Raw genomic sequence first — 12,254 nt, 5'->3', positions numbered from 1 at the left:
CAATTAAGGAGTTACCTCAGAGAGCCCAATTAGTTAGATTAACAATAACGAAGTTTGTGGAAAAAGTGCATACGCACATGTGTGACAAAGTTTTATTTTCCCCTATCATCTTCCCTTTGGCTGCCAAACACACAGCTGACAAAGTAAAAACCCACTAACATTTAAAGGAGAAAAGCAACAGAAATGTTGTCAATGAAACCACGCAAGCAAGAAAGAAATACGGAAACTCATTTACCTGGCTGTATCACCTCCAACAACTACCATAAGGCACAACTTCTGTACCTTTACAACATTGCAGTTGTAATGTAAGTCTTCATGGCTTAAACATATGAAGAAGTTGCTTCAATTTTTAACCTGCTGTCATATTCTATGAAATCTCTTCTTAAACTTGAGACCAGTTTTTACACCACCCCACCCTTCTCTCCCAAGAAACACTCAAATACGCTTTGCGGTCTTATCACACACTAGCAACAGTTTGGTCAAGCTACATTTCCTCCAGCAGATAGCCCTTCATCTGTCACAGAGACATAAGCTTGCACATTATCTCTAGTGGACGTAAAAAAAAAAGTCATCCTCATCTGCAGTTACATATACAAATACATGTAAGACAGTAATACTTCTGTATTTACTTTTATTTCAATAGTACATACAAGTCACTACTGTGTTTGGAAAGCAGCACACCAGACAATGATTTCAGAAAATAAAATCCTTCGCTGACACTAAGTAAATACTTTCTTAAAATAATTCATAGCTGGTCTGAATCTGTGATTTTCTGTTTTTAACATTAATTGAAGGAGACTAAGAACTGACTAAAGTTAGAGAACCTGTTAATTACAGTGCCTGTACTAGATACAAGCAACGGAGATAATGTTTTGAGACACTGATCTATAATTGCAGATATTGTAAAAGCTTTGCAGATAGACACAGTCTAATTAATTAAGACTCAGTGATTCTCCACTCTGGGCTGGGTTACACCAGTTACAGATGGGATCACAAACCAACTTCATTCAACTTTTACACTCTGGATACTGAGCCTGGCTGAAACAAGGCTGAGAATCAAAGTGAAGTCAAAACACTTGGAAGTTTGGGATGTGTAGCCCAACATAACACACAGCAAGAGACTTAACGGGATCAACCTAAAGATACTTCAGTCCTAAACGACTAACATTTCACCACCTTGTGCCTTCTCCAGCAACATGTAACAAATTTAGTATCATCAGGTTGGAAAACAAGTGGTTTCTTATCTTGGAAGACCTTGTCAAAACAGAATTTATTTTGTTTTTAAAGTTACATTAGCATAGTGAAAAGGGGAGACAAAAAAGTTTAACTGAAGAGTATTTCTACTGGAGCTGAACTGCCAGTCAGTAAAGATGGGCAAGTTATTTATAATCTAAGTACAAAGTTTGAGAAAATAAATAAAACACTAGATGCTGTTGTGAAATTAAAACATCCTGAGAATTTAAGATCATTATAGGTAGAATTCCAGCTAAAAAACATTTGCAAAAAGACAAGAAGTTTCCATTTGTAAGTCATGTGAGCCGAGTCTGCTCTTGATTTAAAAGAAAAAAAAAATTATCTATCTAGCTCTCCTGATTATCACAACATACTACTTTACGCAAAGTTTATATATGCTTTGAGCCATTCCTACTTGGAAAAAAAAAGGAATTTTAAAGTAACCTGCTGTTTACACAAAGAAAGGGAAAAGTATCACACAGGAGCAGAAATTTACAGCATCTGAAACTGTGCCCAATTCAATTCAAAAGTCTTGTAAACGTCTTTCTTCAATAACTCAAGATCCTAAGTGACTGCATTAACACCCTACCTGTCACTTAAGAGTCCAAATTTAGAAAAGCCCGTTCATATTATCTGCAAATTTGCAGAAAAGCAGTCTCATATGAAGCTGCTATTTCCTATACTTAGTTTCTTATATAAAAGTTTGGGGACTTTCAGGTTGCTTGAAGGAAAACACAGCCCTTATTGTATATTTAGCTGAAGCTCCTTGCTGTAACTTTGTTGGAAAATTAGTGTATGACTATGTATTTGGACATTCATGGTGCCCTGCGAAACTTCAGGAGGGCTTTAGTGGATAGAAATTCACTTTTTTTGTAGTCTGCATAGTTAGAAGGTAACTTTGAGATGCATTTTTAATAGATAGCTTCAAAGTGTGCAAGACGACACAACATAGCTCAAAGAAAAATGCTAACCCCTTTATCCTTAAGTATATCTATATTCAAGACAAATAAAGTGGTTTTTTCCACATACTACTTTGCCAACTTTTTGTCTCTTCATACCAATAAATCAATTTTCATAGCATTTTTAACTTCATTATTCGTAGATATGTCTGCAATTACTAAATAACAACTCTTAACCTTACAAAAGCATTCAATACAACCTTGCATCAGTGAAACTGTCAGGATTATATAGCTAAAAAATTCCACCAATACCCTTCCATAGCAAATACTCCCGTGTCAGGCCATTTTTAAGTATAACCAAGCTGTTTGAATCTCTTTGAAGATTCCAAATATAAGAAAGCAAGCATTATTGCCAGTAGAGACTACTTGAGGGAGGGATTCATATGCTGTTTGCACATGTATGTACTAGTTGACAGATAAAGCTACTGCTGTGAGTGCAAAAATCTCTCTCTTTATGTGCTCCTGTTACCCACCACTGTCTATTGCATGTATCACATCTGACAGACCACAGCTAAAAAGTGACATGAGCAACACAGTGGGAAGAAAGTCTGGAAGGTTATCACACACAGCACAAAACCCAACCCAGCTACACCAGATTTACACAGGGTGGAGGGTGGGTGTGTGGAGAGCATGAATGAGAAAAAACCAAGAATTTTACATGAAGCACAGGTCAAGAATTGCAAAAAGATCAATAACTTTCTGGAGTTGAGTTCAGCTTAGACTCCGGTTTGCCCTAAAAAGTGTGAACGTGAGCTGCTCCCTATTCCTGTAAGCACACATGCCCTCTTTCCCACACTAAAATTACCAATGGCAAGAAGCAATGAAGATGCCTGTGTGGCAGACAACATTAATCCTGCATGTTTTGTCTATCACGTAAGACAGCACCATGCTCACATGGAAGTACGCAAAGCCCCTAGGTACTGCATTTTGAGACTGCGTGATAAAAGCATGAGCAGAGAAACTTTATGTCTGTGCAGGTCTGTCATACAAAACACAAACAAGCTGTATCACACCTCCCCTTCCAACAGGCTGTCATGAAAGGAAATGCTTAATATGTTAAAGGTGTCTGAAAAGTCAGACCAAACCCATGAGCTAGACAAACAGATCAAGCATATGTTCCAAAATTAAAAAAAAAAGCTTGTTATACAAGATGAGCTACGTGCCAAAGCTGTACGTGTAGGTCTAAATCAGTAAAAATGGTGTTAGAACTGTATACACTTCAACACAAAGATGACCTAACTTCTGGGTCATCCTAAGACAACCAAATAAACATTCAAGAAAAACACACCCAGACTTCTTCAAAAGAGCAGAGATTTTTTTTACTTCTGATCCAGATTTCCGCAAGTAATTAAGCCCGGAACGCTGTATTCCTTATGAGTTTCCATTAAGTCCAAATGAAGATTCCACTTTAAAGTCTTCCTGAAAATCCTCTACACTTCTTAAAGAATATTATTCAATGCTAACTGATAAAAGCCCCAGGAAAACATCCTGTAGCTATTTTCTTTACATGTGTACGTTACAGACTCTTTACTGTTACCCTACCGATGTGAGGTCTCATTACAAAAAGCCAAAGAAGTGTATATATGAACCACGTCTTCCCTTCGAGGGAAGGATATCACCTTTACAACCACCATGAGATATGCACTGCAAGAACACTGAAGCTTTTATGAAAATAAAATTAAATCTGAAGGGAAATCTTACTGGGATTTTAATTTACAAAGTAACAGCTTGAGAAATCCTTGGTTATTTTCTGTAGTACAGCGATTTGCCATTATCTCTTACCAGTGCTGAAACAATCAATCCAAGAATATGAGTATCTAGATTTCTATTGCTTTCTAAATTAATAGTAACTTAATTATTCAACACAAATTATTAGCTGCTGTAAAACTTCCACGAAATTACAAGCTGATATTCAGTTCGTTATAGCATGCACCAGAGCTTATAACCTGCTTTTCTTTCATCATAGCAGTTTTATTACTCACATTCTAGCAAAAGGTTTTAGCCCTACCTAAACATACAGAGCTCTGGTACCCAGCACTAAGAATTATGAGAAAAAAACATCATATTGACACAATGTTCTTACTTTTAGCAGTTCAAAATAATGAAGGCAGTGGTAAACAGGGGCAAGGAGCAGCCGGGGTAGAACATACTGAACAGCTTCTTTAAAGCCTTCACCTATTGACTAGAAACAAAGTAAGTTTCAGTCTTAAAACAATAAATGTATTGAAGCAACAATATAATGTAATTAAAATAGTAATATCAATAATAAAGCCTACTTAAAAGAAAGTTACCTGTAAATAAAATGCTGCTCCTGGCTTTGACAATTGACTTAAAAAATGATCATGAAAACCAGGTCGTAAAATGTCTTGTGCATATGATTCATATGGATCAAATGCTAGTTCCTAAGAAGAAATACAGAATAATTTTACAAAACTGATTTCATATCTAAACTTCATATTTCTTAAAGAAAATACATATGTTACATAGAATTGTGGAATACTTTGGGTTGGAAGGGACCTTTAAAGGTCATCTAGTCCAACTCCCCCGTAACGAGCAGGGACATCTTCAACTAGCTCAGGTGGCTCAGAGCCCCGTCCAACCTGACCCATAGGACTGACTTTTCTGCATACTTTTTCCAAAACATTTATAGAGAAGAATCAATACTTTTACATGCACAGACTCATGGAGTAATTCAGTCTGGAAGAGTCCCTTTTATTTCGGGACTAGGAGTGCATATTCCTTGTACTTTGAACGCACTGCCTTTGAAAATAAATCAGCTCTCCTGAGCCCCTTCTACCCTCAAGGCAGCCACCAATGTGATCCTTCCTCCCAATTCCCTGAGCAAGCCAAGTCTACCCTCCCAAAACCCAGGGTCACCAGTCTTCTTATCTCCTGCACTTTTCTCAGGACATTAAACTCTATCATCTCTACCACCTGTGGCCAAACCTGCCATTAGCTACAACACTCCTGCCAGTTCTTCCTTGTTCATGAGAAAGAAGTTAACTCGGTCATCATTCATTCTGTAACAGAGCTCCATGTATTTGACCTCATCTTTTGTTAAGCCTTCTGGCCTCATCTTCCCCACCTGTCCTTCTCGAGTGCCTATATTCATTCATACAGCCCCCCATCATGCAACCCTTCCTGCCACATTGCTAATTGCACATAACAGCTCTGCAACCGTGCACAGACTCCCAGATCCTCCTATCTGTACATGCACCCTAGGGAAACAGACACTTCAGATGAGCCTTTGGTCATCCCACCTTCTCAGCAGGAAGGTACAAGAGCACTTGTTGTCATGCTTTCCGTTATGCACATCTCCTTCTTCTCTCAGTTCTTTAATCTGCAAGCTTTAGTCTCTGTCTACTAATGAGCCCAGTTCAAAAGCCTTTCTCACCAGCTTAGCAAGCCTGTTGGCAAAGAGGCTCTTGTTCCGCTTTGTCTTTCCGCAGCAATCCTGATCTACAGCCAATTTACAGGATACCCCCATTCCTGTCCAAGTCTAGTCACAGGTATTTGGGTCCCCCCACCCCGGCTCTCTAAAGTTTAAATAGTCCTTTAAAAAGTGAGGTTCAGAGACTGAAAAGGCAAAAGCAGTCTCAAAAACGGGCACTCTAATCATTATGGTGGGGCTGGAAGAAGAGATCTCAACCTAAACAAAGGCAGCTAAGTGCAAGTCATTAAAATACATATGAATAGATATAAAAATTCCAACTGTTTTCTTACCTCCGCCATGTCTTCAAAACAGCTGCCTACTAGCGGATGAGGACTACCTTCATCTGTCATTTCAACAGTGTCTTCTATATGACCCAATAGCTTCACACTAAGTTCATGAATGTCTGATATACGACTAAATATGTTTTCCACATCCTACAAAACACAACAGAACCAGACAAAAATCAACAGGGAGTTAGACACCATTTCTAAGAGGAAGAATGTTATGTGCAAAGCTACTCTGTTATGACATTAAAATCAAGCACTTCCTTCAATACAACAAAATTTTATAGTATGTTTTATTATGTTCTTTCTGTATAACCTATATAAGATCATAGAATTTATTTTTTAAATAATGACTGTATATATGTATAAATACATAAAAGTTTACAACGACTCAAACGTGGCAAAGATCAAGAGTGACAAATCTTAAATTACAGGCCTGCAAATGAATATAGTAAATTGGGTAGTTTCTTCCACAATTCTACAAAACCCATGCTTCCCCACAAGTGCTCCTTTACCATCTCAGAACTTGAGACAAGTGCTTCCTCTACTACTGATATGTTAAATTGGACAATAGTTAAGTTTGGAAGTATTCATCTAGATTTACAGATATTGTAGTAAGGGGTTTTTTTGTTTGTAGTCTGTACAATACTTACGTGAGATGAAAATAGTTTGGAGTTGGAGGCATATGGCTCTCTAAAAACTCTGATAATGAGATTTAGTTCCCTTATATATTGTCGAACTTCTGCCATAAATGACTTCACTAGGTCATAATAGGTTTGCTCCCCTGAGGCAGAGGGTTCCTCATCAGATAAAGTTAGTGCACTTAAATCTTCTACATCTTGATGGAACATATCCATTAATACCTAGGTAGCAAAGAGAGGGAAATCCACAGAGTGAGAACTTCTTTTCAAGATCTACTAGTAAGTTATAGTAAAGGAAATCTGTTATTCCCATGAAGTCAGACTGATTATCAGTAAGATTTAAGTATTATCATTCTGCAATTGATTGAGCATTACAAAAGCAATATTCATTGCTGTGAATTTGCAGGCCATTATTTGCAGTGGCAATTTCTGAAGAATTCCCAGTCATTTAGACCAATCCAGGCATTTCACCAAGAATGTGCTCCTAAAACCAATTACAATTTTAAGAGGTCTATGAAGTATACAGATACATTTAGCTGTATGCTATTACTCTGAATTAGCCATACATAACCTAAGTTTCTGAAGATACTATATCATCTGTAGTCAAAAAACGTGCATGCTTTGGCTTTTCAGCTTTAGCTTTAACAGCAAGTCAAACACGATCATGCTCAGAACCCTGTAATCTACCTGCAATGAATACTGGCCTGCCTACACACTTTTTGTGGCCTGGTTTCTGTCCTTAATAACTCCTGAGTTCTCTTGTTAAAACAGACCCTTGAGGAAGGGCAGCAGCTTCAGAAGAGGTGGCAGTCACATTGCAGAAGCACACAGACAGAAGGAGCTCTAAAAACTTTGACTACCAGAAGTCCCAATTCATACATAAGCAAGGCTTACCAAACAGAAGCAATTAATAATTCGAACTTCTCAAGAGAAGTGGATCACTGAGCACTTCTTCCAAACATAGCATCTGAGCCAGGAGTCATTACAATGACTTAGCAAGTGGCAAACAGAAATAACACTTTGGGTTGTGAACATCTTAAAGGTAAGCTAAATAAGTTGACTGCGAATTAGAAAAAGGCATCCTAATTTGAAGTATCATTAGCAGAAAGAAAACCTAAAGAGGGTCCACAAACAATCTACAATGATGTACAGTGATGTACCAAATCGTAACAACAAGCCAGCGTAAGATGTAGTTGAACATACAAGATGACTTTGTCCTGAAATAGATAGATGGGACAGTATTTATAAACAAATATGCTGCCCAGAGCTACACCACTTCCAGGAAATTGTGAAGTGTATCAAACAATACATGTGAACTTCAAAATAAATAAGAATTTAAGTGCTGCTTGCCAGCCTCCCTTCCAAACAGATGGAGGTGAAGCCATGGCAACCTACACCTGTTACTGCAGAGATCGATGTGACTGCTGTCCATCACTGAGAAGAATGAGGAAAAGACTGCAGGATCAGAGTTGTAAATACTCTTCTGAGAACCACAGGAGGAAAGGCCAACACATTAAGCACAAACTAGAGTTTTTAAAATGGCAAAAAACTGAATGAAAAGTGTTTTTCAAAATAATTATAGAACTGGAGATCAAGAATTAAACTTCTGAATGAGCCACAACAAACATGACATTTACTCTGGTATATACAGAAGAAGCCTTCTCTTTAAATCATGTTACAGGCGCTTCTCCAGAAGACACATCAGTTAACCAAGCTGTTGACTACTGGTACTAGACAAATCAACAAGAAAACACTTCTAGATCTGTAAGTTCAAGAGATGGTCTGGTAGGTTCAGATTTGAATACTGGAAGAAACGCACCTACCTACAACAGTCATTCTTCACCCAGGTCTTGTCCTAACACTCCTCAAAAACATACAGGCCTAGTGAGGAGGGAAATGGGCACACAGCAGGTTCTTTCTCCTAGTGACTCAAAGGTCCCTGCTACACACCCCCGTCTTAAGCTTCTCTGAAAGCACAGCAATGGACATTTTGCATTAAGACTGACTTCTTCTGAAGCTCTAAGAACCAAAGGTAATTCATCTTTCAAACCCAATGAATGTACGTGTAACTCAGGTTATAAGGAGAACCCTAACTAATTCTGGGGAATAGGACAGTACAGAGTCACTACTGTAGGAAATTACATGGAATAATGCAGGTATTCAAGGAGGCTCCAACATTTGTAACTTCACTTGCAGTTCTAGCACATACATGAGCTAGAAGATTCCAGGCTATATTCACAAGGTGCGTATCTCACTACCATGAAATCCACAGAAACAAATTAAAATAACTGTATCCCAGATATTGAATTTAATGCAATCAGAAGGATGAGCAGACAGTAAAAGAAAAACAGCTTGCATTTTAATGGAGTTTGGTTTTCACAGACAAGGCAAGATTTTCGAGATAGATGGATGGCACAAAAGCAAGCATGAAAGTGCTTGAGAGAAAAATGGCACACAAGGCCAAGAAACTACTCTAGCTGTTTTGGTTCAAATAATGAAACCAAGCAGAAGACATGTAATGGGTATGAACATAATATACTACGAAGCTTCTCAATGCAACTGGAAAGAAAACACCTCGCGAGCACCTTTCAATGGCTTGTTCTGATGAGGGAGCAAACCAACAGGCCTGCTCTAGAGCCTTTCAAAAGTTTCTTCTGTGTACATATCAAAGAGCTCCTCCAATGGAAGTTCCTAAATCAATTCATCAGAGCTCTTCTGCTCAACACCTTTCCTAGGATAGAAAGAAGCACGCAGCAACAGGGCTTGTTCCTGCTATTATTCTACAACAAACATTCAAACACACACCTTCAAACCCTGCCCTACTGACCCAGGCAGATAGGCCCAAAAGCAGGAGTGACCAAGACTACTGTCCTGACTGAGAAGTACTTGACTTTTCAAGACCTCACAAGATATCTTAAGACAGAGTAAAGAAAAGTGAAGAAAGTAGGATTAAAAAGGACCAAGCAGTAACAAGATAAAGGTATTCATTAAAACACTGAAATGATCCCAGCTGAAGACAGTGATTAACATAGAGCACGACAAAACACTGAAGAGAGGTGATAAATCTGAAAACTCTTCTGCTGAAAAAGACTTCAGCAAGATTTGAGATTCTTGTGCCATTCCTTAAAGGATTAACTTCAAGCTTTGTTTTTTAAACAATGGAATAACTTGAGATGCTAATGAGGTGGCCACAGAAGCTAGAGTGGAAAGGCACCTGAAAGACTGACAGGGGACCTTGCTCTATCACTGCTGGAAAGAAAGGCAACTCCAGTCTAAACCTAATGAATCTTCTAAAGCTACAAAAAAGACTACCTGCAGAGAAAAACGTGGACCCCTAAGAACAATTAGGCTGAGATGCTAATGCAAGTGGGTTTGTTTTAAAGTGCTGGATCGTCAAAACACTACCTTTTACATGCAATACAGTCTTACTTGTTTTTGGAGAACACCCAAGCTTAATTTCAGCCTTCTTTTTTTGAGCTACAAAATAAGGCTCCACTATTAGAGCTTCGGAATGTTAAAGTTTTAAGTTAGTGCTGCTTCACAATAATTTTTAAAGCATTCACACATTGCTGAGATTAGGCAAGTAATATCAAAAAGAAGAGATGTTTAATTAATTTATTAATTATTAATAAGCACAAGCAACATCTCTGTAAGCTCAATTAGATTTTTGGTGGCTTTCTCTTTTACTGGAACCATGTTTTATGGCAGTAATTTCTTCTTTCAAAGCTACAACACTCCACGTACTCAATAACGAACAGACATTGTACTCTCAAAACTTAACTAAAACTTCCTGTTAACATGAGAAACAAGAGTTAGGCTTACCTTATCAGCACACATTGCCACTTTAATATCTTGTTTTGTAATCTCATAATGTCTTATATTCCGCACGTAATTCCCAACCAATTTTAAGATGTCTGCAGAAATATATTCTAATACTGCCACTATGTAAACAGATACTTGGTGGTCAATTTTGTAGCCTAGAACTTCCTGAAAGGGTGGGGAAAAAAAGCATTCCACTGTTACTCAGTCGATGAAATACACACTAAATGAAATACAACTAAAATCAGTAAGTTTAAGACCCTACTCAATAAACAATCTCCACATACTCACAGTCTATTTTAGTAATAGAAAAACAGCAGTGTGTAGGCCTAGAGAAGAAAAGTGTCATTGTAGATGCTCCTCTATTAACTGTAGAGGTGACAACAGCCAACTAGCACCCCAAAAACCTCACTTAAATATTTAGGGCTATTTCCAGAAGTTTCTTGAGTGTTTTCTTAGTCATGCAAAATGAAACAAGAACAACCAAATGCATAGCAAACGAATTCTTGGCTTTGTTTGTCCAGTACAGAACTAACTAATGTTTAAGTAAGAAAGGAATATATGCAATTAACTAAACTGGAACACTTAAAACTATGTAACAAACACAGATATTCTTATTCCTTTTTGTTTACATTTCAGACAGCATACAGCCGTTACATGAAACAAAGATGTCAACTTCTAATTGCATTCTAAAAGCAAGATACATTACTGCTTACCTTTAATAAGGGATGGATTTTTTCTACTGGGAGAGATAACGGATTTCTTCGTTTCCTCTTCTCAATGGCAGACTGGGCATCAGCTATTGCCCACTTATCAATAGGATGGGGAAAGCTTTTTTGAACACGATCCTTAAAAAAAGAGGACTAAAGGGTAAATGGACAATCTGAATGAGCTTAGCAGTTACTACATTATCAAATCGCTTTCCATTACTTAAAGGAATGTTTGCTAATATTAGTATTTCAGCTATAAAGCTTGTACAACATGTGTAAATTTCATAATTTTGGTACACACTACTCACTACATTCATAAAGCTGTATCAGAATATTATTATCATAGAATAATCAGGTGCTCAAAGTTTGAGAAATGCCAGAATTAAGTTGCCATTGCAGGCACAATTTGCTCCCCTTGTGCACATGCTTGGTAATTCATCACTTAAATACACAACTACATTTTATCCTAGCATTTTATTTGCTTTACAGAATGGTCACTGAATGAGATATGAGTTTTCTGCTTCACCTTTACTGGTCAGCACATGGTCTAGATTGCACGCATGCAAACTGCTCTGACAATGGCAATGAACATAACAGGAAAAGAGAACATCCAACAGCAATCCCATATTTTAAAACAGTTTCATAGCCTACAGTTGGACCATATATACCCCATTTTATTTACTCCTTCCAGCAGCCAGGGTGCCTGAGGACACCTACACGCTCCCATGCATTAAGCAACCCTCCTGCTGGAACTCACACACAGGTCTCTGGAGGTTCAAAAGCTTCACAGTTTTTGGTAGCCCTGGTGTTCAGAGATGCCAGAAATCTGATTTGTCAGATTACATCACATTTTATTTTTTCAGACTACAGTTCCCACTGACTGTTTCGGTTGCAAGTGCTCACTTATGTAAATATGACCCCCCCGTTTGAGCAACCATGAAATGAGGAAGATGAAGTTAATGACCACTTACAAAGAGCTGGTAGAGGACAAGGTACACAAACAAAAAAACTTTTTGACAAAAAACTGGGACAGAATACAATTCTATAAAGGTGGCACCCAACTTTCCAAAGTACAGGCTTTTCTTTTTCTCCCCTCATCATAACACTACTGCAAAAGGAAAGCAGAGGTCCTACCAAAAAAAAAGAAGTCTCATTCACTGTCTAATATCAAGTCA

The 12,254-nt window shown here is 37.9% G+C and overlaps 1 protein-coding gene across 5 annotated transcripts in view; it reads right to left on the bottom strand.

Annotated features, from left to right (window-relative positions):
- SOS1 (SOS Ras/Rac guanine nucleotide exchange factor 1) overlaps positions 1-12,254 on the bottom strand; it is a 49,503-nt gene that overhangs the window by 26,510 nt on the left and 10,739 nt on the right. For 3 of the 5 annotated variants that reach the window (XM_074579100.1, XM_074579103.1, XM_074579105.1), the window contains 6 exons: positions 11,086-11,232; positions 10,373-10,537; positions 6,563-6,772; positions 5,916-6,059; positions 4,484-4,594; positions 4,276-4,374 (listed from right to left, as the gene is read on the bottom strand). In XM_074579100.1, coding sequence (XP_074435201.1) covers positions 4,276-4,374; positions 4,484-4,594; positions 5,916-6,059; positions 6,563-6,772; positions 10,373-10,537; positions 11,086-11,232 — 876 coding nt within the window. The remainder of the gene's footprint in view (positions 1-4,275; positions 4,375-4,483; positions 4,595-5,915; positions 6,060-6,562; positions 6,773-10,372; positions 10,538-11,085; positions 11,233-12,254) is intronic. The other 2 variants (XM_074579101.1, XM_074579102.1) reach the window with 1 other exon arrangement.

This window comes from Larus michahellis, chromosome 3, assembly GCF_964199755.1.
Source record: "Larus michahellis chromosome 3, bLarMic1.1, whole genome shotgun sequence".
Lineage (NCBI taxonomy): Eukaryota > Metazoa > Chordata > Aves > Charadriiformes > Laridae > Larus > Larus michahellis.
The sequence above is the reverse complement of the archived record's forward strand: the minus strand, read 5'-3'. Positions and strand labels throughout refer to the sequence as shown.